This window comes from Urocitellus parryii, chromosome 14 (genome assembly GCF_045843805.1).
Source record: "Urocitellus parryii isolate mUroPar1 chromosome 14, mUroPar1.hap1, whole genome shotgun sequence".
In the NCBI taxonomy this organism is placed as follows: Eukaryota; Metazoa; Chordata; class Mammalia; order Rodentia; family Sciuridae; genus Urocitellus; species Urocitellus parryii.
In genome coordinates this window covers 24,008,841-24,035,839 of record NC_135544.1, presented here as the reverse complement: position 1 = coordinate 24,035,839, position 26,999 = coordinate 24,008,841, and the positions used below count along the sequence as shown (strand labels likewise).

Here is a 26,999-nt window from a genome sequence, read left to right as displayed (position 1 = left end):
CCAGAAGACTTTGCAGGGACTACAAGTTGCCATTAGGTAGAGGGGAGGGACAAGGAGACTTGGAATGGCATTTGGGCTCCGGGGTGAGTGCGCTTTTGGTGTAGGCTATGTGTAGAATCAGTAAAGGTCCAGGTCTCTAGTAATTCTGAGGCATGCTGAGCCTACTCATGCTGAGCCTGTAAACTTACAATGCTTTCAGAAGCCGTTCTGTGAAGCATACCTTTCTGAAGAATAAGTGACTTCAAAACCTGTTGAGCCTTGACTACATTGGAGCTCTGGCCCCGGAAATTTTAATCTGTTACTGGCCCAGCCCTGCTCACTATTTCTGATGATGATTCATTAGAACGTTTCTGCTGAAGGTATAATAGTTTGGTAAATTTTTATTCCCCCAATCAATTTTTCTTTTCCTCTAAAAGCTTGTAAAACTGATGGCAAATATAAATTGAAGATCAGATGGGTATTGGAATATCCGATATTTGCTAACTGTTTTAAAGGACCGAAGAGGCTTGTTCAGAGGGATACAGTGCGTCATGCTTTCATGTGGATGATGAGGGAACACGTTATCCACATTCATTATTTACTCTTGGCATTGAAAGAAAAGTCAATTCAGCAAACACGGGTTCTCACTCCATACTCCACACCAGTGCTAGGTCTAAGCTGCAGATTCGAATCGGACGTTCTTCCTGTAAGAAAGTAGCCTAGGAGACCTGTGGAATTCGTTGGTGTAGTGTAGTGTGAGTGCAAGGCCAGGGGTGGACCTCACAGGGAAGGGAGACCTGGCCGGAGAGGCTCCACAGCCTTGGGATTGTCAGCAGCACTTCTGAAATTTAATGTGTGTTTTCATGATCTGGGGGACCTTGTTAAAATGCAGGTTATAGGTCAGTAGACCTAGAGTGGAGCTGTAAGTGTGTCCTAGCGAGGATTTACGAGAGAATTATCAGCTGACCCTGTATTCACAGGGCAGAAATGGGAGCTGGTGAGGGAGCCCAGTTCAGTCACACAGAGGGCATAAGAGGAGAAGAGAGTAGAATGACCTGGAAAAAGACAAATCAGGGTGTGTGTGTGTGTGTGTGTGTGTGTGTATGTAGAGGGCAGGGGAACAAGGGAACAGCACTTGGTAGAAACCAATCCTAGGACTCCCTTTTATGCATTTAAAATTAAATATTAATTAAGAGAATTAAAAACGTCAGCATATTGTAGATCGTGGGAAATCCCAAACTTGAGCTCGGGTCATGACCTTAATTTTCATGTTCAGGAGATAAAGGTGATAGAGTTGGAAGTGATGGAAGGATAGAAATGGTGTGTGCTCAACCAAGTGTAATAACACACGGTGTGTCTGTATCCTGATGTCAGAACCCTGGGTGGATTGGAGCAGAGCAAACACTGATACACAAGAACACTATGGGGTGAGGCTGGTGATGGGGAGGCTTCCTGTTGGAGGCTTCAGCTGCCTGACCTCAGGAGCTGGCGGTTTTTTTTTTTTTTTTTTTTCTCCATTAAGATGTGATTTTTATTACTGAAATCCCTAAGATAAGGGAATGAGCATGATTTTACTCACTTGTGGTGCCATTGATAAAACATGACAATATTTTCTTCAAAGGTCTTTTTCTACCCTTGGTGTCCTTCGATTATGTGATGCTAGTAGCACAGAGTGACCGATGGTATGGGGATCTGAGGAGAAAACACCATTGCAATGTTTTGAGCTTGTGAAAAAGGAAAAGTGAAGCTAGAATTTAGCATATACAGATGGGAGTTGAAACCCTCAAAAAGGAATTTAAAACCTGAGTGTCACTGGGATTCAGGTGGGTGGTGCTGCAGGTGAGAATTTGGGATTCATCTGTTTAAGGCATCGAGTAAAGTAAATAAGAGACTCTTTAAGAAAATGAGTTTGAAGAGAGTTGGGATCAAAGACTTGAGCTTGGGCTATGCTCATGCCTTTAGTAGTAGGTCTGAGCGCAAGCATGGTGTGCCTTCAAAGATGTCTGAGGACAGGAAACATGCATATTTCACAAGTAAGTGGAAACTTGCCACAAGGAAGAGTTGAGAAAGTGTGGTGTGGTATGTTTGGCAAGCTGGTGAGTAAAGATGAAGAGGTGGATCTTAAAAATACTAATAATGTAGCACCACCTGGTGTTAGGCATTAGGCATTTTCCAAATGAATTTTTTCTCAGATCAAGTTGGTGTTTCTGTTTTGGATGCTTTAAAATTTTTCACTTTTATAGTTTATTTGGCAGCCTAACATGTGCATGGAGCCATTTATTTTTGTATTAATGTACGGAGGGGGTTCATATCAATTTGCTTCTGCTTTGATTTCAACTTTGCTGAAAGCTCGCTCACAGGATCCTCTGATCTGTTTTCTACCTCAGCGAGGACGTGCCCGTCAGTTACTTCAGGGTGCAGGGTTACAGCCACCCTTCTCATAGCCTGATTGCCTCCTCATTTATGCTCTTCTGTCTCTGAAGCCTTGAAAATAAAAAGTCTGTGTGAAGCTTTCATCCTTCATCTGAAGTTACTTGATCCTGAATATTCATTTTGTATTCTGACTCTGCTGACAGTGAAGAAGTTTTGAGTGTACAAAACTGAATGTGCCAGCTTTCAAAATGAAATGTGCGTTTTTCCTTTTTTTTAAATCCCAAGGAAAACCTACATGCTTGAAATCTGCACAGCCATCTTGGGCGAACTTGCCTAGGCCACTTCCCAAATCCAAGGCATCTGTGAAAAGTTCTGTGCTGCGGAGGACAGGAAGCAGCCGGTCCGTTGCCAGCACCCACAGTGACCTGAGCACCTACAGCACTAATTGTAAGTTGCTCTCGTGTCAAAATTTGGGGGTGGTTGGAACAGTATTTATATATTTTTTAAAAAAACAATGCTCCATAAACAAGTAGGAGAATTTTTGATTCTGTATTTAGGAGAAAATCTGCATCATGCTTCTTTGGAATTGTTCAGAAAGTTGGGCAGGGAGTATGAATTCTTTATTAAACATTCTCTGTTGATGAATGTGCTTTGAAGCACTGAAAAGATGATGTGTTGAGGCACCTGTTGTGTTTTTTCACGAAGGAGTCTGAAAAGCATCATTTCAGTCAGTGGTATTCTGGGGTTTAACGAAAGAATAACAATGTAGAGGCTCTTGGAACCCAACTGGAACTCAGAGAGATTGTAAAAGACTTTCTTGTAGATGTATTTTCTGTAACTTTTACTTTAGATGCTAGAATCATGCAGTGTAACTAATATGCTGTAACTTCAAGCCTAATTTTAAATAATTGAAATGGAGCATATTTTTAAGGTTCTTCTGTTTTCTGTATAAAAAGTTAATTAGTAAAGCAAATTAATTAAGCTTTCCTTTGCATTTGAAAAATGTAATGGATTCAGCACTTATTTTTTCATTTCCTCCTTAAATTAACTCACAAAATAATTTGTGAATTAATTCCAGACCCTCTTGGAGTGCCTACTGTGCCCAGACCCCATCATGATAGGTAATAGTGAGGAATACAGGATATCGATGAAACGGTCCTCACTGTAACACGTAGTTGAGGAGACCCATACATGTATACTGTGTCCCAATACATTCTACTGTCATGTATAACTAAATGAACCAATAATTTTTAAAAAGTAATTGAGGAGAAGGAAGACGTTTATGCTGGTGACCAAAATATCAGGTAAAACAAGATACAAACATGTGGGGAGGAGTGGAGGATTCTCTCCCTTTTAAGACCAAATCAGTTTCTTCTTTTTGGTGAGGAGATAAGGACAAAGTGGAATAATGCTCATTGAATCTTTCTGAATATAAAATAGTAGCAGGGCTACTATACATTATTTCATATCTTTCCCTTGAATGATGTCTGTTATCTTGATTTTTATATATGAAATAGTTGAAGCTCAGAGATGTTGTTACAGGTCCAAAGTCACACAGCAGGTATGTGACAGAATGGTTTATGGAGGATCAGTCATTGAATTAATGACAGCACATTTCTGACAAGTCACTTAAACAGCAGTAGCTGGTCTCATACACAAATTTAAATAGTAGCAAATGAACACATTAGCAATTCTGGAATATATTATCTAAATCTTAACAGGATTATGACCTATTTATTAGTTGAATTTGGGGCAAACATCAGAAGGGTTTGCATGCAACTGATTATTCTCAGAATTTGAAAAGGTAACTCACATGTGTATTATTTTAAGATCATTTCCCTTCCAGCCTTCTTTGTTCTACAGTGTGAATTTTAAAAACAAACTGCCAAAACGGAATCACCAAGTACCCGCAGGGATAGGGTTTGCGACACTGGACTGGAAGCAGATGCATTTTCTAGTGCTGTCACCCAGCGTTTTCCATCGACAGCCATGTTGGCTTGGACACTGCCTCAGGACCCTGTCTGACACTCCTAAGGAGGCTGTAAAATGCTTTTGTCATTCCTTTTTGTCTGTTAACAAAGGGGTTCACCATACGCCCACGGAGCTGTCTAGTGGCGATGTGTCTCTGTTGCAGATTAAGCATTCAAATCAGTGAGTCTCTTTCTTGGTTTGATTTGCTGGCTGGTTTAATCTGTTTTGTGTAGTGCCTTGGAGCGCACAGATTTTTTTTTTTTTTTTCCTCCCCTCCATTCTAATTCACTAAGAGCAAGCATGAGGGACACGAGAGTGAGCATGGCTGCAGTTTTTCCTGATTGAGCTTGCTTTGATCCTTTTAAATGACTGTACCAGGAGGATTTCGCAGTTGTACAGAAACTGATATTTCTTCAAAAATCTTTATCAATTCTACACTCACCCCACCGGCTGGTTCAGAGAGGCACTATGATGCTACCCTATTGACACTGCTGGTCGTGGGATCCTACAGCCTTTGTATAATCCCTTTGTTAGCCACGTTTACTGGGAAAAGAAGTAGGTCGATGATTTCTGGTTTGATTCTTTTCTTTGTAAGCATGCTTGGATTTCTATTCAATAAATTGGTTTTAGGACCTCTTGATTGTTATCTTTGTAATTTGTAATTTGTGTTAACTAGAGTATTTCTTGGGCGTATTTAAATATATTTAAGATGTGAATACTTCTGTATAGAACAAACCTTATTGTATATTTTGTGTCTTTGGAGATTCTTACTAAATGTAACTTGGAAGCATTGTCAGTATTCTTGGCATACAAAATGATGCTATTCTCAAAGACTATTTGATAGTTTGATTTCTTATTAGTAGCTTTTGTGTATGTAGTTTGTGGTTGTACAAATCTAGAAAAAATACTTTCCTACAATTATAATTGAAACATCACATCTTTGATTAATTTCTTCAATCATAATTAACATGTGTTTCATATAAAAGTACTAAATGTGCATATTTTAAACTAATTTTGATTTGGAATTTTCCTGCTTCTCAAAATGGAGGGTCACATTAGGAAATAATCTATTGATTAATGTTTTGATTCTTATTGGCTTAAGCATTTGAACCCTTTTAAAGGATGTTGGTTTTTTTGCTTTGTTCATTTCTTTGTGATGTGACAAATGGTGGCAGCATCATTTAAGAACTTCCAAGGAATAGTGTAGTACTATTGTGAAATTAGCATCCAGTTCTCAGTACTTTGGGATCCTATAGAAATAACATAAATGAATGAAGATGTGTGTAAGACAGTAATTTTTCTTATTTCAGAGTTTTGGCGAGCATTTTATATGTGTATGTTTTTAAACATAGAAAGATTGAAAGTCATGAAGATGGTTTCCTTTGGATATTAGCATAAAACACTACACAATAGTGTCTGTAACCAGACACACTCATTTATTGAGGTTAAATATCATAAGCTATTTTTAGAGTCAGGTACCTAGCATCCAGTTTTTAAGACCATTAAATTAATTGGATAAGGATAAATGATATATTCTGGGTGTTGAATACAGTTGAAGATTTATAGACCATTGTGCAATTTAGGTCTTGAGAGAGTGTACAATTTTGCCCCATTGGCAGGAATCTGAAGTCCAGAGACTTCCTTCCCTTTTCACTTTGGCCACAAAAGCATGTTTATTTTTGAGGGCAGATGGTGCAGGGAAGTGTATGAGATGCAAACTGAAGCTGTTTGCATTCTCTTGGAAATGGATCAGGAGGCTAAATAAAGAAATAGGTGTTCTTTTCTATCACCTTTATGGCTAGCCCTGGCTGCCTGGAATGGGGGAGTAGGGGTGGCACATAGAAAAGGACACTCACCTCAAGCTCATCCTAGTTTTCCTGCCAGTTCTGGTGAAGTTGGATGATCATTCTCTTTGCCTCAGTCTTCTCATCTGAGGAATGAGAGGGGAAGTAGCCAATCATCTTCAGAAGCCATATGCAGCAGATGTCTGACTGACTTTATTAATTCATTCATATAAAAATTCATTCATATTTATTTATTCATTGCAATAAGAAGGTGCCTGATAATTTGGAAGGAGGGTGTTCTGAGTTGTTCAGGCGATTAAGCCGGTAGAGAGAAGGAGTCTTGTTCACCCTGTTTTTTGTTTGGTTGTCATGGCAGGAATGGCAAGTGAGTATGAACTTGCCCGCCAACATTGGTCAGTTGATAAGAATCTCCAGGAAGTGCAATGCTGCCACTTTCTCAGGCTGCTTCCAGGCTCCGAGGGGAAGCTTTGTTTGACTAGTAATGTCTGCCGTAGGTGAGGAGGCTGGGAGAGGCAGCCGGCTCTGCATCACAGCTACATTTCTGCTTATGCACTTATGTGTGGACTGTTTAATATGGAAATTTAATCCAGAACACTTTTTTGTTCCCCTTGTTTTTCTGATGTATTTGTGAGACATTCTCATTATTACAAAGTTGAACATTTTGCTTTTGAAATCCTAAAGCTTAGGCTTTCAGTAGTGATTTGATTTTAAGCCAGGTGGGCAGATGATCTGGCACAGTGGGGAGTGTGAAACTGATTCACAAAAAAATTCAAGAAATGAACAGAAGGTTGGCTCTGTGTGTATATACATAATTCAGTAAATAAAAAAACCACACTAATTTCAAATATATGCTAGAATGTAGTTCATTTACACATAAACTGGACTGATAAGTTTTTGTTATTTTTGTTGTTTGGTTGCTTTGCAGTGCTGGCAGTCAAACCGAGGGACTTGTGCATGCTACGCTGAGCTACAGACCCAGCCCCTGATAAATCCTTTTCTAAAAGTAAAATTATTTCTTCTGCTTAGACTTTGAGAAGATTGTTTCATTTTCTTTTTTGATTTTTTTTTCTCTCTCATTTCACATGAAGCATATTTTGCCTTGGGGAAATGAAAATAAATATTCCAGAGAGTCCATTACTTCAGCATAATTTAGATAGGACTAAAGATGACAACATAATTTTAAAACTGCATATTAGAGCTGAGACCTGGGTGATCACATGTAGAATTCACATATTGAATCCACAGTTCAAGTGTTCTAGGGTGGTCATGGCCCCAGGAGCACTGTGCTAGGATGATTCTGAGGATGCATCTGGCCTCCGTAGGTATGAGTACCGTGATGGGTTGGTGGGTCCCTGTGTTATAGCACAGGGAGGCAGTGGCCAAGTCAGGACCAGAGCCTGAATATCCCGGCTTCTGTTCCATTGCTTGAACATTGGTTATGCTTCTCTCACTATATTGGAATCATTGCCACCAAAGAGTTCATCATCTGGGAATAATAACTCTGGATGAGGAAATTTTTAGATAGCATCAGGATACCAGATCAGCTGCCATTTTAGGAACCAAAAGAGAAAGTAGGAGAAATATTTTAAGGGCATCATGCCTCATCCTTCAAGATGGCATTGACTAAAAAGCAAGAGCCAGCTGGAGTAGAGTGTTTTGAGAATTGAAAGGTATTTGGGTGTTGGGTCATAAAAGTATGTTCAGTGTAACAATTTGCCTCACTAAGGGGGATGCATATATAATGGATCACACTATACAGTATATATGTATATTTTTACCTAAATATGTAAGTAAGCCATAAAGATACAAATGTTTTTGTATCTGAGTAAGATGCAGACATTTTATGCTTGAAATATGAGTTTTAATTCTTGTATGTCCCAAAGTTGATGAGGGATCTGGTGCTAGGGGCTGTTGTATCGAGCTTGTTTTGCATATGGTAGAGAATTTTTAGCAGACATGAATGTCACATCTCATGAAAAATATGTCCTTTGCTTCAGTAAGAAATATTTTTACTAAATTCTTTTGTGAAGTGCAGGTCTAACGCTTAGGGAAAAAAGCATGAATGCAGAATCATACAGTTTTATATTACTTTCAGAAATTTAACTGAACTCGTGGCTTGATTTGTTTACTGCTAAATATAACAAAAATTGCTTACAGAAAAGCAAGACTAAAATCCCAATTGTTATTAATCATGGTTAAGATTCTAATAACATCATTTTCTTCCTTTATTGGATTCAATTTTACAAAAACTGGAATGCTCATTGAAGCCTGATAACCGTATTATATGAAAATCTAGAAAATAACCTATGAAATTTTGAGTCTGTCATTTTAAGACTATAACATTCCCTGTACATCTACTAAAAAGTGCTGTTGAATTTTACAGTAGTAGCACCTTTAGGTCTGTCATTTCCCTTAGCTTCCTGTCAACTTTTGGAAAAACAAGCTCTAAGTGCCGGGGAAGGTGAGAATTGGAAAAAAGGTCAGGAAAGTGACAGCAGCTTGTCAGCAGGAGGGAAGGCTCTGAGTGATTTGACCTAATATTAGAAAAGTTATCTGTGCCCAAGAAGAATTCACAGATGGCTTATTGTACAAGAATTGGATGAGGATCAGGGGAGCATAATTGCTTGTGGTTTTTTTTTTTTTTTTTTTTTTTTTTTTTTTTTTACAAGTTTCCAATGTGACAGCTATGAGCACTATTGTAGGAATTAGGATAGTTTTGCCTAGCAAAAACTTTCTAGCGGTCTTCACATTGATAATGTATTTGTAAACAAGGTAAACATCTTAACCTTTGTTGAAAGTGTAAGATGAGGAAAGGCAACAAAGGGGTAATTAAGAAATGTGTGAACATAGGGCCGAATAGCAGAGTAGCATTAGATGTTTGGAATTAGATGTTGAAAATTATTTAAAAACAATAAAAAATTGGGCTGGGGTTGTGGCTCAGTGGTTGAGCGCCTGCCTCGCATGCAGAGGTACTGGGTTCGATCCTCAGCACCACGTATACATAAAATAAAAATATTGTGTTTATCTACAACCAAAACAAATTAAAAAAATAAAAATAAAAAATCAAGTCTTATTGGTGGAGGAGAAACTTTTCCATGTAATATAGAAGGTGATTTTTATTTAGGTCGGAGTCCCTTTGATCTTTTTTGCTTTGGGGCTAGGCACCTTAATAACAGGGCAGCTGTTGGCATTTCAGATTCTTGCTGCAGCAGCCAGGGGTCATAACCAGATCTCATGTTGGAATTTAGAGTTTTGTCTGATTGTCCTTGTGTCATTAATGTAGCTGGCTAGCTGTACTCTGCCTTGTACCTGTGAAGATGTATGCTTCTCCTGTCTGCACCTTGGGCATGATTGTTACATAGCATGGGTAGCCATATGATCTACCTCCCAATTTTTATCTGGGATGAAGGGTGAACTGTACAAGATATATAAACTTGGATAATGCCACGCAAGCCAGAATGTATGGTCACACTGATTATAGCATTACTTTGTGTCCTTGAAGATACAAGATTGAAAACATGAACTCCCTTTGTATATCCAACACTCAGTAATGACCGGCACATTATAGATGCTCAATGAGCATTTGTTGATTCAAGGAAGAAGGAGTAACTGTGAAAGATTGATTATGCTCCCCTGATCCTCATCCAATTTATTTACTTATAAAAAGTACTTTTCTATTTTATTACAGCTGGTAATGCTGCTGCCATCAAGTATGAGGAGAAACCTCCAAAACCAGCATTTCAGAATGGCTCAGGATCCTTATATTTGAAGCCTTTGGTACCCAGAGCTCATGTGCACTTGCTAAAAACTCCTCCAAAAGGTATGGTCTTTAGTATGGATAGAAGGAGAGTAAGACATGTAGAGTCCTTGACTTGTAGGAAGTTAAAATTTGACAATTAGGTTTATGGTATATTTTGCATTTAAAAAAAGGTATTGAATAAGGAGATAGAATACATTTGACACTGAGAGAGTTGTTCTTGTTTGAGATTTAGTAGGTTCTGTAAATAAAACCTGTTAGATAAAAGTCCACAGGTAAAAGAAGGGTATAAGGTGAAAGTAGCAAAAGAGTTAAATTATTGTAACACTCTAGAGCATGAGACATAAAGGAGTAGAAATTTATGATTTGCTTTCTGTCAATGTTTCATGGTTATTAATTTCTTGTCTTTGTTCCAAGACCATGTTCATTTCTCTCTGCTCTTTATCTCTAATCTTTCCTATGTCACTCACTATAATTGCTGTAGCTGCTAAGAATAATTTTTGGGGTTTATAAAACATGCTTATATATTCTCCACATGTATGTACTTCACATGCAATGTTTTCGCATAAGTTTCTCACAGTGGGTCTGACACACATCAGAAGTCTTCCTTGTTCTAACAGTATTGAGGACATACTAACCACCTGATAAGTAATGGCTATTATTATGATTCATTAAAACAAACAGCATCAAGCTGTTTCATATGGGATAGGGAGGGGGAGATGGGAGGAATAGGGTAGGGAGGTGGGAGAGGAAGGAGGGGACACCGAGTTAGAAATGATGATGGAATGTGGTGGACATCATTATCCAAAGTACATGTATGAAGACACGAATGGTGTGAACATACTTTGTATACAACCAGAGATATGAACAGTTGTGCTTTATATATGTAATACGAATTGTGACATTCCATTGTCATATATAACAAATCAGAAAAAAAGTCTTCTTTGTTCTTAGTGAATTAAAAGATTGCTTAACTGAAAGAATAAATGTAAATGAGAGAATCAACCCACAAAATGAGACCTGTTTTTATATTAGAGAATTTGGAAAACAGAAACATGAAAAGTCTTTGTTGATTCTGTCAGCCACCAATTACCATTACATTTCCTTCTAATTGTTTTCCTATATATATAAACAAGGTTTTGTTTTTGTTTCAACAATATCAAGATCATAGTGTATTCATCCTTTAGTATCTTGCTTTTTATTAATTAATAGTATATCGTGAGAGTTTCTTTCACTTTTAATGGTGATGTACTTTCCAATTCTATGGTGGTCCAGTTAGTTTATATTGGATAGTATCTGACTTCTATTGTGGTACATAATACTGAGATGAACATCTTTCAATATGAATCATTGCTCATTGTTTCAGATTCTAATTACTTCCTCCTGATATTCTTGAAAGGAGAATTACTAGGTTTAACTGTATGAATCTCTTTGTTAGTATATATTACTAAGTAACTTTCTAAAAAGGAGTTACTCTCTAACAGTAGTATGAGAGTATCCATTGCTCAGCATTCTGAACAGTTTAGTGTATTTGTGCCTCTCTGTGTGTGTTTCTGTATGTATATATCTCCATGTATTCGGGTGTGTGTGTGTGATCATGTGGTAACTTAAAGGTAATAGACCTTTTGACTGTTGATCAACACTTTCTTCTTGCTACCTAATTGAAGAGACAATTGCAAGTATTAGAACAAAAATTCTTAAGTGTGCCATCCATTTCTCATTTGTCCATGCTCTTAAATACATTTCTGAGGCGTCAAATGGCCCTTTCCTGGGATAGCATCAAGATGTGAATTGTAGTTTTTATTGATGATGATAAAACCCCATAATGTGCACAACAGTGACTGAAAAAAAATTGTCAAACTCTGATACTGTGGTAACTTTCAGGAAAAAACTTAGAGCTTCCCCTGATGATTTTGTGGACCAGAGAATTCCAGTATTCTGAAGTACCTCACCATTGAATTTATAAGTTTTATATCACAGAGATTTGATTTGAAGGGGAATCAGTGCTTTCCATTTATAACGGTCACATATTTGAAAAGAAATCATCTCTGTAAAGTTCCCTAGATAGAATATGGCTGCTAGTTTTAACTGGTAATTGGCAGATGGTTATGGGCTAGAAACACTGATAAGCAGAGTCCTCGGAGTTTTCTTCTAGTGTCTTTTTTTTTTTTTTTTTAAAGAGAGAGAGAGAGAGAGAGAGAGAGAGAGAGAGAGAGAGAGAGAGAGAGAGAGAGAGAAAGAGAGAGAGAGAATTTTTAATATTTATTTTTATTTAGTTCTCGGCGGACACAACATCTTTGTTGGTATGTGGTGCTGAGGATCGAACCCGGGCTGCACGCATGCCAGGCGAGCGCGCTACTGCTTGAGCCACATCCCCAGCCCCTCTTCTAGTGTCTTATAGCTCCATGCCAGTTGCCATTCCTGGTTGTATTTTATACTGTATCAGTTTGGAGAAAATGCATTAAGTGTGCTTTTCTTCACAATTGAATAGAAGTTGGCACTTTGAGAAAGCACGCTAGTCTTTTATAAAAAGTCTGGCCCCTTTGCCCTGATAGCAATGGGAGATAATACTATGTGCTTAGAAAATGTGTGCATTCAGTATGTTTTTTTAAATAATCTGCACATCCATTTACTTTTCATAATTCAGTGACATTAAAAAAATGAACTTTAGCTGTTCTTGATTTTTTAAAAATAATGTGGCTTGGCCCATTAAAACTGCCCACTTAAAAACTGTAATTTGTGATGAGTTTATATCACTCTTAAACTATCATTTTGGATCACACTTGGAATATCATTTACTTAAAACATGCTTGATAAAAAGTGATTTCATCTCAGTAGTATTTCTTACCTGAAACCTAAAGTTTAGGTTAATGGATTGTTTTTGAAAATAAAACCATTCTTATTACAAAATAGTTTGGTTTTTGTGTGGTATTTCCAATAAAATATATGTGCATTTTACATATATTTCTTTTATGTTTTAGGTCCTTCAAGAAAAAACCTATTTACAGCTTTCAATACAGGTGAGTGACCACTTTAAATATTGATGGAGAAAAAGAATCTTTTTATTAAGTCATGTTATCATGAAAATTATTTAAATTTATTTAAAGCAATTGCTCACTCGTAGGCTTATAAATAGAATTTTAGACTTTGAGGTATAAATAACTGCTTATGATGTGGACCTGCAGATTGTTAATATTTGGGGAGCATGATTGACAAGACACCTGATATGTTAAAGGACATTTTATAAGTAATGGGTAATTTCAGTTTAAAAAAATGATTTTGTTAATATGGTTCATATGATCTCTGTAAAGTTCCCTAGATAGAATATGGCAGCTAGTTTTAACTAGTAATTGGCAGATGGTTATGTGCTAGAAACACTGTTAAGCAGAGTCCTCACGGTTTTCTTGTAGTGCCTTATAGCTCCATGCCAGTTGTCAAATTATCCAAATTTTTTTTCCAAATTATCCAAATTGGATATCCAAATTGGATAGTCTTAAATTGCTGAATAGTCTCCAAATCTGGTTTTAGCGCCTTTTGTCAGCTCAGCAGCTTACATTTTTCTGTTCTTTTTTTTTTTTTCTCTTTTTTACAATTCTATTGGGCACACATCTTTCTCCAGTGGCCTGTAACTTCAATCATTTGAATCACATAGAATCAAAAACTTTTGTGTCTCAAAGTCACAGATTTCACAAAGTGGATTCACTGTAGTTCGTATATACTCTGTGTATCTGATCAGGTCCCCCGTGTACTATCTGCAGACTCTTACTTTACATACAGTGGATTCTAAGTCCTTTGCAGATTAGGGCAGGAAATCAGGAGAGAGAGAGGGGCCCTGTTACAGCACCCTGACCATAGTTAATTCATTGTCTGTGACAGTGTCAGATCAGGTTGCAGTTGTGAGCCCAAAATGAGCAATGGTGTTGTCTTCAGGGAGCTGACAAGGTAATCAAAGAATTGGCTAATAAACATGAATCACAACTACAGTAAATTCTAGGAAGGCAGGAAGGCTACATGAGGTCTGATTTGAAGGACGCAATCTAGTGAGGAAAACCTAGGCAAGAAGTTAAATTTGTGAGACTCCTGTGTAAAGAAAATAGGGCAGATGACAGTGCACAGGGAATAACTAGAATCTTTGAAGACACACCAAACACACTCAGTTTAATAAGGCAGAGCAATGTGAGAAATGTTATGAAAATGGTTAACCTTTTGTAAATTCTTGAAGCTAGAAAAGACAGCCATGCAGAATGATTTAAATTCTAAAGGTCCTCAATAGCCTGAGTTTGAGTATATGTGGTTCTAATTTTAAAAATCAAAAGATACTACTCTATGTACATTGAGGTTTTTATTTTCTTTTTAAAAAATTTCTCGCACATACTAACATTTAGAAGAAAAAGATAGCTTTGTTTATGTAGGAAAATCAGTTAACCATTATCAAGAGAGCTGGATCATGTGATAACTCTGTATGTAGCATGTTTGAGAAACTTCCAGACTATTTTCAAAGATACTGTATCATTTTACATTTTACACCAGCAGTGTTACAAGGGGTTCAATTTTTCTTGCTATTTTCTGTCTTTTTGGTTATAGCTATCCTACTGGCTATGAAACAGTATCTCATGGTTTTAATATGCATTTCCCTGAGGCCTAATGATGTTGAGCATCTTTTCTTGTTCTTATTGGCCACTTGTGTATCTTCTTTGGAGAAGTGTCTATTCAAATCCTTTGTCCATTTAAAAAAAAATTGGATCATTTGTATTGTTGAATTATAGGAGTTCTTTATATTTTGTGGTTATTAGACCCTTGTCAGGGATATGATTTGTAAATATTTTCTCCCATTTTGTGGACTATCTTTTCACTTTGTTGCTAGTATTTTGAAGTACAAAAGTTTTTGCAAGGTCCAGTTTATCTTTTTTTTTTTCTTTTTTTCTTTTGATTTTGTATCTTAGAAACTATTGCCCAATCCAAGGTCATCAAGATTTATGCTTGTTTTCTTCTAAGATTTTATTATCAGCTCTTACACTTAAGTTTTTGATCCATTGAGGTGTTCTGCTTTTGTTTTAGTGCTGGGGATTGAACCCAGGGCCTCACACATACCAAGTTATGAACTCTGAGTTCATTTTTTTAAAAAATATAAGTGTGAGGTAGGGGATCCAACTTCATTGTTTTTCATGTGGATATGAGTTGAAAACTTTTTCCCCCTCCATTAAAATGTTTTAGCATCTTTGTCTTAGATAATTGGCTATAAATATGAGGATCTATTTCTGGACTTTAAATTGCATTCTGTGGATCTACATACATCTATTTTTGCCAAAACTACATTGTCTTGATTACTGTGATGTAGTCAAGTTTTTGAAATTGGGACGCATGAGTCATCCAACCTTGTCTTCTCTTTGAAGATTGTTTTGGCTCTTTGGGATCCCCCTGGAATTTTCATATGAATTTTATGGCCAGCTTATCAACTTCTGTAAAGAAATCAGCTGGGATTTCGATAGAGATTGCATTGAATCTGTAGATGAATTTGCAAACTACTGGCATCTTAGCAATATTAAGTACTCTAATCCATGAATATAGGGTGTTTTTCCAGTTATGTGTTCTTTGATTTCTGAAATATTTTATAGTTCTCAAAATAGGAGTTTTGAACAAGTCTTTTGTTAAGTATTATTTCTTGTGTGTGACTGTTCTGTGCTTTGTGTGCTGCTGTTGATACGTGGCACAGTGAAGTGGCTAGTTAAATTAATCTAATTCACCTGTTTTGCTCTATATTAAATATCAAGCTTGGAAAGACAATCTTAAAGTCATGCCTCAATTCTGTGATCATATGAACTATGATAAGAATACTTCTGTCAGACATAGTAGATTATAATCTTCGATGTATTCTTCTTTTACAGAAATGCTGTAGCATCAGGCTTATTCCCTTGTTAGGTTGTAGGACTGACATTTCAGTGACAGAGTTTATCAGAATGGCAAATTTATGCCTGATTATGTGAGGAAAGAAATGGAAAGTACTGTGGGCTTGTTTGACAAAGCCTTTGACCTTGGAGTAGAAATGGGCAGAGTTGTGTAACACCTGACTGAATAACCACTAACATTTTTAACGTAATTTTAATCGGTTTTCTAATTGAAGTATCATCCTTTTAAGAGGTTGACATTTTGATCTAGATTGTGTGGTACATTCATGTATTTTCCTAAAACCACAAACATGACTTGTTGTGACTTGATTGTTGAGACTTAAGACTGACCTGGTATTAAGAATCTAATGAGGAAAAGTCTCCACATGTCATTTTTGGGAGGCACAGATTTGATGCTAAGAAGTGGTGTCCCAGTAGCCAATGACTTTAGGTGGTAAGCCTCTTCAATGATAGTTTTCTTTTTCCATATAACTGGAAGGGTGAATTGCTAAGGTTTCCCCACCACCACCAGCATGATATTCTGTGACAGCAGATCCCCTTGACTTTCTTCATATTCTGCTGGCAAATCATTACATTTTAGATGATATAGAAACCATTGTACTTAATCATTGTACTAAACCTTTAAGATCATTTTATTTTTCTGAGCAGCAAATAGTGGCAAAAGTTACAGGTGACCAACTTCATATCCTTTAATTTTAGGAAAATAATCACCTTTAACTATAGCAGTTTGCCAGATTCCAAAGAAATTTAGCAAGCAGAGGTTCAGAAATTACCCTTCAGGTTATTTTATTGTGATTTTTAAAATAAAATTCAGATAGCTTGATATCATTTTTATTTCTTAATATACAGTGATCAATTTTTTCCCCTGGTACTGGAGATTGAATCCAGGGGCATTTAACCATGGAGCCATATCCCCACCTCTTAATTTTTATTTTGAAACAGAGTCTCACTAAGTTGCATAGGGCCTCTCCAAATTGCAGAGGCTGTCCTCCAATTTGCAATCCTCCTGCCTCAGTCCCCTGAGCCTGTGGGAATACAGGCATGTGCCACCACACCTGGCCACAGTGATCACTTTGAATGAAGGTCACATTCAGCATATGTGGGAATATTTAGCAACCGCTCTTGAATATTTGGAGTGCTTCTATATTACATTCATAATGATTCTGCGATGAACAGCTTTACACTTAGCATTTTCAAAGTTTGGAGAATTTTCTTATGATTGATTATTAAAAGTAATATCAGTAAACATACACATATGTTAGTCACTTCACTTAAATAACAGTGTTGTTTTCCAAAAGCTTTGTGTCAGTTTGTGCCATGATTGACAATGTGAGAGTGCTGGCTTCACCATCTCCTGGTCAACACTGGATATTACTTAAAAAAATTTTTTTTGACTGATATGTAAAAATTTTACATAATTAGTCTAGTATTTAATCAATTATTTTGAAGGAATTCCCTTCTCCCATAATACAGAAGAGCAGGAAGAGAGTGAACTTGTGAGGCACTGGGTGCTGGTGTAAATCTTGGGCCTGACACTTTCTATTTGCATACTGACATCAGGCAAGTTGCTAAGCCTCTCTAATTCTCAAGTTTCTCATTTCACAATATGGGAATGTTTAGGGAGTACTTTCCAGTATGGGAATAACTTGGACAAGGTAGGATTTCTATATTCGAGGTCCTCAGACAGTGGCTCCTTCTGCTTTGAGGGATGGTGAGGACCATGCTCTCCATGGCTCTTACACTTCTAGTGGCTGATTTTTAGAGTTCTTTTCCAGGAAGTTGGATTAGTTTGAATCCTTAAAGCCAGCAGGAAAAAAGACCTCTTAAACTCAAGAGGCATTCTCATAGGGTCTAGCTGTTGTAATTTATTTAAAGGTTACGATGCTATAAGGTTCTGGGCAACATTGACTCTAAATAAACTTGGCTTACTGTTTACAAGGAAGATATCACATGTACCGCAGCATAATATTATGGTGTTGGTTCTGCCACACAGGGAAGCTATCTGGGACACCAGAGGCATCTGAGTTGTTTCTTCTGCTCCCTGATTGTTTTGCCTAAGATCATCAGTCTCAGGTGCCAGGGTGTCTGCCCTGGAAAATACACATGCACTTTTCCTTCCGTACCCATTTAGTCAAGGTAGCACACGGCAGGGTTGCTTTCTGTAGCTCCTTTTCCCGAGTATTGGAAAGTGGTTTAAAGTTGCAACCCTGCTCTGATGGGGTGGTGCTAATGTTGCCAGAGTGTGTCCTCTGGATGAGGCTTGCTGTCTGTTGCCATAGGATTATAATCATGTGCTTTTCATATTTAATAGGCAGATGCAGGGCTGGGGTTGTGGCTCAGCAGTAGAGCTCTCATCTAGCCTGGGTTTGATCCTTAGTACCACATAAAAATAAGTAAAATAAAGGTATTGTGTCCAACTACTTCTAAAAATTAAATATTAAAAAAAGGCAGATGCTATTTAGATACATGATAAATTTGCTGTTTTGAATTAGGAAGTAGGTGGGGAATGGATTGCTTAGTAAATCTTGATACAATAACTGCCTTTTAGAAGGAGCTAGATCTCTTCTTCACCTCTATTCCAGATGGGATTAGTTTTAAACACAAAAGTTAAAATAATAAAAGCACTAAGAATGTAGTCTTGAGTAGAAAAGGCCTTTCTGGGAACACTGTTATAATACTAACACTGTATTAGTAAATGTAGCTGTTTTAAGCTCCTCCTCTGTTAAAATCATTATAAATAAGCAAAGAACAAACTGAGATATCAGCACCCTATTTACTCTATGTGGAGCTCCTTGAAATCAGCAAGATAGACAACTCCACAATAAACACTAAATGGGCATACTATCCAAAGAGACCAAGAGTCCATGCAGTTCCCATTAAAATTCTGATGGTGTTTTCTTTACAGAGACAGGATAAAAAAATCCTAAAACTTCTTTGGAACCATATAGAACCAAAATGGCCAAAACAATCATAATTGTTGTGTAATTGTAATTGTAATTACGTAATTGTAATTGCCACAAGCTAAAGGCATCATAGTTCCTGATTTAAAAATATATTACCAAGCTACAGTTATTAAAATAGTATAGTACTGACCTAAAGTTAGGCATATAGTACAGTGGAATAAAATATCCAGAAATAAATCTGCATGTATGGTCAACTGTTGGTTGACAAGTGTGCCAAGAATACATAGTGGGGACATGGTAGTCTCTTCAACAAATGGTGCTGGGGAAATGATATCCACACGCAAAAGGAAAAAAGTAAACCCTCGTCTCCCGCCGTGCACAAAAACAACTCAAAATGGATTAAAGACTTAAATGTAAGTCTTGGAGCTATGAAGCCCTCCTGTGAAAACATAGGAGGGGAAAACTCATGACGTGTTCTTGGTAATGGCTTCTGGGTATGACCCCACAATCACAGGCATCAAAAACGAAATTAGACAAGTGGGACTACACCACTAAGACTTTTCCACAGACCAGAGGGAACGGTAGCATGAAAGGCAGAACGGGAGGCGATATTTGTGAAGCATGGCTGTGATAAAGGGGGCATTCATCAAAACAATACCAGGATCTGGAAGAGAAAGTCGCCCTCAAACATTCATTGCAGCATTACTCATGGTAGCCAAGGTGTGGGAGCAACCTGAAGGCTATCAGTGGATGAGGAAAAAGAAAATGTATACGTGGACGTTGTAATGTTCAGCTTTCAAAAAAGAAGAAAATCTGGCCTTGGAACAATGTGGATGAACCTCGAGGAAATTATGCTGAGTGGAAATAAGTCAGTCACAGGGCAAATGCATGATTCCCCTTACACAAGGTGCTTAATCACAGAAGCATAATGCAGCACAGAGGTCCTGGGCACTAGCAGGTGGTTGCCAGGAAAAGAGAAGTTGCTTTTCAAGGGGAATAGATAGTTTCAGTTGTTCAAGATGAAAAAGATCTAGAGATCTGCTGGACAACATTGTATGATATTGTAAACTTAAAATTTTGTTGAGCCAGGTGCAATGGTGCCTGCCTGCCTGTAATCCCAGTAGCTCAGGAGGCTGAGGCAGGAGGATCTAAAGTTCAAAGGCAGCCTCAGCAACTTAGCAAGACCCTAAGCAACTTAGAAAGACCCTGTCTCAGTGGTTAAGCACCCTTGGGTTCAATCTCAAGTTAAATGTTTTACTATAATAATAATAGTAATAATAATAGGATAATACACAAACAAAAAGGAAAAATGAGTGGAAAGAAAGGAAATATGTAGGGCCAAGGAACATGAAAGAAGTTTACCTACTGAATGAAAATACTGAACAGTTGTTCCTACATGCTGTAGAGTAGAGATTACAATAGTTGTGGTATATAGCCAAAGCCTTTTACCTAGCAATTTCATTATCAGAAATGATCCTAGGAAAAGGATTGATTTACTTACTGCTCTTCAAAATTGCTTAAAATGGGGGCAAATTGAAAATAACCTCAATGTCTTTACAGGTGTTGTTTAAATTATGTTTATTGACACTTTAATAATCTCTTGAAGCTATCGAATTAACAATGTAGGGGGTTATTTAATCCTTTGGTAAGACAGATATTAAACTTTAAGTTTAATAAGTTTACTAAGCAGTTACAGAGTGGTCTGATATACAGAGTGGCCTGATACAATTTTTTTTTCTTGGTGCTGGGAATTCGAACCCAGGGCCTTGTGCATGCAAGGCAAACACTCTACCAACTGAGCTATATCTCTGGCTGTTAAATCTTATTTTTAAAAATTAAATTTGTTTAAAATAAAACCCCTCACATGATCATTTTTTTTTTTTTTAACAAATGTTAAGCATGAAATAAAATACTGCTTTTAAATTAAGCTCTTATTTTGGGTAACTACAGAAAAGGAAATTACACTGTTCTTGAATATCTGATAATCTTATGGGTAGGTAGTTTAAATTTTTTATTGTCTTGTGTGAATTTGTAAAAACAATTACAGTATAGTATATTTTCCTCCTAAGGAAGAGGACATTATGGAAATATTGGGCCTTGAGTTGAGCATTCCACAACTGAAATAAAAAACTGAACTTTTTATGGTAGAGATTGTTGCAACTTGTGTCATGTGTTAGGGGATATAAGGAGATGAGTGTTATGGCTGATGTTCTATTAGGTTAAGAAGGTTGGCTGGACAGCGAGGCTGCAGTGTCTGAACTAGCCAGCTGATTCTTTACCGTCATTAGCAACAACCCAGTCTTATTTGGAATGCATTTCCTGGCATCTAAACCCCTTGAGCAACATATGCTAGAATCATGAGATCATTGTTTTCTAAATTGCTGATTTAAAACAAAACAAAACAGACACACATTGCCACAGTACGGTTTATGCAATACAATTTTGATTTCTGTTGTTTGCATACGTTGTGATATTACAATGTACTGACCTAACACTCAGGCTATCTTCTTCTGTTGTTTAAGCTTTACTGCAGACTTTATACAGTTTTTTTTTAAAATTGTTTTCCTTTATCTATGTCATTTGTAGAAACTCTGTTTATTTTGGAAACTTTCTGCAAAACTGTTCTAATGTTTAAAATTTTTTTCCTGCATCCAATGTCTATGTATTAAAAAAAGGAAAATATTGAAATGTATAACAAAAATTAAAACTTCCTGAAGCATTGCTGATGTTTTTATATATTTGTTTCAATACTCATCCTTTATCTGTTTAAAGTTGAAATTCTATGTTGAAATTTTGGTGTTACTTTTCTACTTACTAATTCATAGTAACATACTAGCACATATTTTAATGTAAGTCATAAAAACTTAGTCTGTAATAACTGCAAACTGTTCCCATCTTAACCATCAAATTTTCTTTTTTTAAATTGTTGGTTGTTCAAAACATTACATAGTTCTTGATATATCATATTTCACACTTTGATTCAAGTGGGTTATGAACTCCCATTTTTACCCGGTATACAGATTGCAGAATCACATCAGTTACACTTCCATTGATTTACATATTGCCATACAACCATCAAATTTTCTTGATTTTTTTCCCCACTGCTGCCTGTGGTGAGCCTTACCATGTTCACCTAAATCAAACCTGACACTTTCTTAGCTATTTTTCCATTTTAAATATAATTTCGGAAACAGTAGTAGACAGTGTAGAAATGGTAGGAGCTGACTGATTAAAATAGTCAAAGAACTTTTTTGAACAAATTTTTGAAAAATTTTGCTCCCCCAGAAGTGTGTGTGTTGATATGTATATGTATGTATATATGTATGTTTAAAATAATAGTATGTGTGTATATATGTAAGTGCAGGTATGTATTTTAAAAATAGTTGAGACCTTAAAATATCTCGGTTTCTTAAGTGAGCAGTGACCCCTGTGTGTGCAAGAGTGCCTGGAGCCTGGTGGTCTGAAGGCATCCCTGGCACCCCTGTTAATGGAGAGCATAGCAGCCCCATTGCTGGGGCTCACTTGTGTTGGATGGCCACCAGGCGGCAGACTGTGTTTGGGAAAGGATGGAAACTCAGCCTGAGCAGTTCTTGGTCTCTACTTAGTAGGCTTCTCTGCTTTTGTGTGTACGTGCTTTCTTGTACAAACAAGAATGTCTTTTGAATTTTCCTTCTCACTGGCATTATTTATATCTATTCTTGCACTTTCTTGCTCTGATGTTTCAAAAAGATCATTAATAACATTACTGGTAAAGTATGTAGGACAGTTCAAGTAAAAATTTTAATGAATATGACTAATCGGTGACTAAATTGCTGATTTCTTCTTTTGGGAAGTCTAAGCTAAAGACGGGGATGATTTGTAATTTACCAATAGCAAATAACAAAGCCTCACCACCACCCAAAAATGCAGAAACATTTCCGACAATAAAGACCGTGGCATATCTATTTTTAATATCAATATTTAATTTGATTATTCTATTTATACTTCTGATGCTGGTTGGTATATTGGCTTTTACCTAGTTTGGGGAGGTGTAGGGAGAGAATCATGGCATGTTACTTATTTATTTAGGACTGTGGATTAAACCCAGAGATGCTTAACCACTGGGCTACATCCCTAGCCCTTTTTTATATTTGATTTACAGAGAGGGCCTTGCTGAGTTCCTTGCTCGCTAAGTTGCTGAGGCTGGCTTTGAACTCACAATCCTCCTGCCTCAGCCTCCCAAGCCTCTGGGATTACAGGCATGGGCCACCATGCCCAGCTTGATATGTTTTTAATATTCAGAATCTGGGAGAAAGTATTTGGATTTTTAAAAATAAACTGATAAAGTAGAAAGACAACATCTAAAAGTCCATTTTTTTTTTCACCTCATTCCTTGATTATCTGTGCTTCAGTTGCCACAGATGCAGCGTGCATCTGAACACGTTGTCTCTGTCTCACAGTGACCTGAGGCAAGTCGGTGGGTCTGTCTCTGTTGTTGACGACCTCTGATGTGACAGGCTGTGGAGTGTGGAGTGAACAGGGTGGAGGAAGTGTTTAATTATTTCCTTTCCTGTTCTGTATTCTTCCCTCTTCAAACCCTAGATGCTCTGTAGAATTTCTAAAAGAATAATTGCTTCCTCTCTATTTTAACAGCATGTAGTAGGGTTGTTTCTGGTTACCAGTTTCTCCATTTCTTTTTGAGTCTTTATTTTTTAGGAAATCTTGGAAACAGGCATCCATCGTTTTTATACATTGCTTTTTTTTTTTTTAAAATTAAAAATAACATTGAGGGCTGGGGTAGTGGCTCAGTGGTAGAGAGCTGGCCTAACAAGTGTGAGGCACTAGGTTTGGATTTCACACCACATATAAATAAGTAAATAAAGGTCCATCAACAGCTAATAAAAATATAAGAAAAAAATAACATTGAGTTCAGGCTACCCTTGGTTTAACAGAATTAACTTTAAGTGAGCATATTGCATGTGTTTCTTAATCCTACCTTTAACTTTCAACTTCTTTTGACTTTTGCTATCATATTTAAATGTACTTTTTACAAACCACTCGGCTGAAATAAAATTAATAGGGACCAGTAAAGCTGTTCCCCGACCACATTCCTAGTCTCTAAAAGATCACAGTAAAAGATCACCTTATGTCGTTTTCCCCACCTGGGGCTCACACATGCTAAGCAGGTGCTCTGCCACTGAGCTGCGTCCCCAGTCCCACCTTGATACTTTACCAATGTAATAAGTGTATTTCCTCTAGCACTGCATGTCTGGTTGACTGCTCCTCTGGACTATTATGTTATACCTGGTAAAGGAATTGCATTAGCCTTTTATTCATTTTTATTTAAGTCCTAAGCACATGAGAATTAAAGTTGAACCTAAACCTTTCATCATTCTGTCATTAGCCTAGTAGAATCGAAATTTTATTAAAGATTGAGAACATTTGCTGCTTGACGGTGTTTGCTTTTGTCTTTACCCAAGGCATCAGGTTCATAGGTAAAAATATGGGGCGGGGCAGGGCGGGGCGGGGGGGGGGAATGCCCAGTGTTCTTAGTGTGAATATTCCTAATTTTAAAATGTTGAATCAGGACACAGATTCATCTTACTTTTTTCCTAATTTCTAAATAAACACGAGGTATATGAGGTCGTTAATTTCCCTCCATCTTCCGAGTAGTTACAGGACCTGTGACAGCATTGGCTGTTACATAAAGCTCCTGAGACCACCCACTTTCTCCTCCCCTTTCCCATCTGATGAGAGCCACAGGCCACCCCAGGCACAGTGTGATGTAACTTATCGGCTGCTAGCCTCTGAATTTGCTAAGAGGAGATCTTATTCAGAGGAAGAGCATTGTTTTGACAACATCTGGGAGTGAAAACGGAAGCCAGAAACCCTTGGATAGCGCTGTTGTTTTTTTTTTTTTTCTTTTGTGAGTCTCTGGTGGAATGACATTAGCTATGTAGGCATGTTTTCTCTGCTGTGCCTCTTGGCCCCGAAGAGTACTGAATTTAAAAAGACAGCATGTGATAGTCCACGGAAGCAGCTTCTTCTGTGAAACCCTTCCACCTGCTCTGAAGACATGTTGTTGTCACCCAAATTCTCCTTATCCACCATCCACGTCCGGCTGACTGCCAAAGGATTGCTTCGAAATCTGCGACTCCCTTCAGGGTTCAGGAAGAGCACTGTTATTTTCCATACAGGTTAGTCTTGCCTAGATCTCTGCTGAGTGTTGCATGGGGGACATCTTGATTAACTTGCAGATGTTTATCAGAGATGTTTAAGAAGACAGATAATTAGGGAAATAGAGCTGTCTTTAATGAAAGAAGTCAGCTGAATTGGTGAAAATAAGCAGTTTTTTCTTGGTGTTGCACTTTGTTTGCAAGTGGACCTGTGTGCTCTGTTTGTGTTTAGGGGATGCAGAATCGTTGCCTTGGTGCTGCCGGCTCTTTTCTCTGCCACCAACCAAATTTGTAAAAACCAGTACCTATTAAATTACAACTGACTTCAGATGATTTTGGAAATGGAACACAAGTAAATCAAAAAGACCATTTCTGTTTTTATTAAAAAGGGAGATAAGAGGATTTCTGTAGTTCTTCATTTTTGTCATTTCTCATTGAGATTGATAGGCTATTTTAATATCCTGAAAGATTTCTATGTTCTAGACAATTATGAAATGAAATATCCTGATATATGTGGGGAGCTAACAAGCAAACCCCAAATTTAGTTTTCCAATCTTGTTAAGTAAAAAGGGTTTGCAATCACAGAATACTGCCCCTGGTGTTTATGTTCTCATCTGATATTTCCTTTTCTGTGCCCAAGATGGAAATAAACTCGGTGTGTATTTTAGGCATACGTGAACCTGCCGGCTCACTTGCAGGGGATTTGGTTGCCTGGTGCTGCTGCCTCTTGTGCCAGATGATGATTACAGCTGTGGGCAGTTAAGTGGCTCTGGGCTGTGAAGACCAAGGTGCTCTTCCCCTTGTTCTGGGCTGGTTGGTGTTGACTTTGATAGGACATGTCCTCTTGTTTTTCACTTGGCTCTGTCCCTGGTGATTGTTTTCAGCTGACTGTTTTCCCAGAGGCATCTGCCTTCTCTGTGGGATGATTCTCATCTTTTCCAACACCTCTTCCTCAGGTTTCATAACTCCCCTTGCCCTGTCATTTGCCTTTGGCGGTCTTTCCCCGTGGGTCTGAGCTGAGGGCCGGAGGTAAATGAGGTGAGCGGCGAGGGACACAGTGGCCTTTCCTCTCCCAGCCCCAGTACCCCTCTCACTCCTTCAGCCTTAAACATGAAAAGGTGGGGGGCCGAGAGTGTAGCTCAGCCTCAGGCCCTGGGATCAATCCCCAGCACCCCTCAAAAATAAAAATTGAAATGAATTTTTAAAAGTGGGGAAAATTAACAGTAAATGGGCGCTCTATATTTGTAGTAATTTATCTAGAATAGTGCCAAATAGCTTTTAATTGTAACAAGTTTAAAAGTATTGTAATCCATATACCAGGTTGAAAAGAGAAACAGTCTCCAGAAGGCTCCTGAGTGGAGCTCTGTCCAACCCAGGCTCCTTGCCCTCTCCACGGAGCATCCCCCCTCATAGTTTCTTGGATATTCTTCTTCTCACTTTCTAATCATCTAATCTAATCTAATCATGTGCAAACCTATATATTGATATAAAAGCCCTGTTTTTATATATTATCTTTTTTGTTATGCAGAACTGGAAGCATAGTATATAACTTCTGTACTTTTTTTTTTTTTTCCTCTTCTCTCCCAGTGCTGGGGATTAAACCCCCGGCCTCAGGTAGGCTAGGCAAGTACTGAGTCACACCCCAGCCTCCTATAGGATGTTTTTTAATATTAATATATCTCAGAGTTTCATGTTAACACATTAAACGTGTTAATACATGCTCAGGTGCCTCATTGTTTGTGATAGTCCTATAATAGCCATATTGTTGGCCGAACATAATTTATTTAACCAGCTATTAGTTGACATTTTTAGGTGATTTGTGGTACTTCTGTGAAGCAAATAGCTTTCCAAGAAAACCTGAGCAAAAGAGACAAGGCTGTAGTTACCCAAGTTTAGTTAATAATGATTTTTAGATATATTTTATTTTCCAAATTTCTGTAATAATATCTTTAAAAATTTATTTGCTTGCAGTTATGACTTTTAGAATGCATATATAGCAGTGATCTAGTCTACCTTATTTTGCACCAGGAAGTCCAAGGCCCAGAGAAGTGAATTAACTTGCCCAAGGGTACACAGTAAGTGGCAGAAATGGGTCTAAAAACCTGGGAACTCTGTTTAGAATTTCCGACTTTCAGGTTTTTCTGATTTTG

At 37.5% G+C, this 26,999-nt stretch overlaps 1 protein-coding gene across 7 annotated transcripts in view; it reads left to right on the top strand.

Annotated features, from left to right (window-relative positions):
* Positions 1 to 26,999, top strand: part of Mtus1 (microtubule associated scaffold protein 1) — a 147,560-nt gene that overhangs the window by 74,794 nt on the left and 45,767 nt on the right. For 3 of the 7 annotated variants that reach the window (XM_077792687.1, XM_077792688.1, XM_077792686.1), the window contains exons 4-6: positions 2,638 to 2,799; positions 9,817 to 9,948; positions 12,867 to 12,905. In XM_077792687.1, coding sequence (XP_077648813.1) covers positions 2,638 to 2,799; positions 9,817 to 9,948; positions 12,867 to 12,905 — 333 coding nt within the window. Of the gene's footprint in view, positions 1 to 2,637; positions 2,800 to 4,688; positions 4,879 to 9,816; positions 9,949 to 12,866; positions 12,906 to 24,448; positions 24,871 to 26,999 lie in introns of those variants that run through there. The other 4 variants (XM_077792691.1, XM_077792690.1, XM_077792689.1 and 1 more) reach the window with 4 other exon arrangements.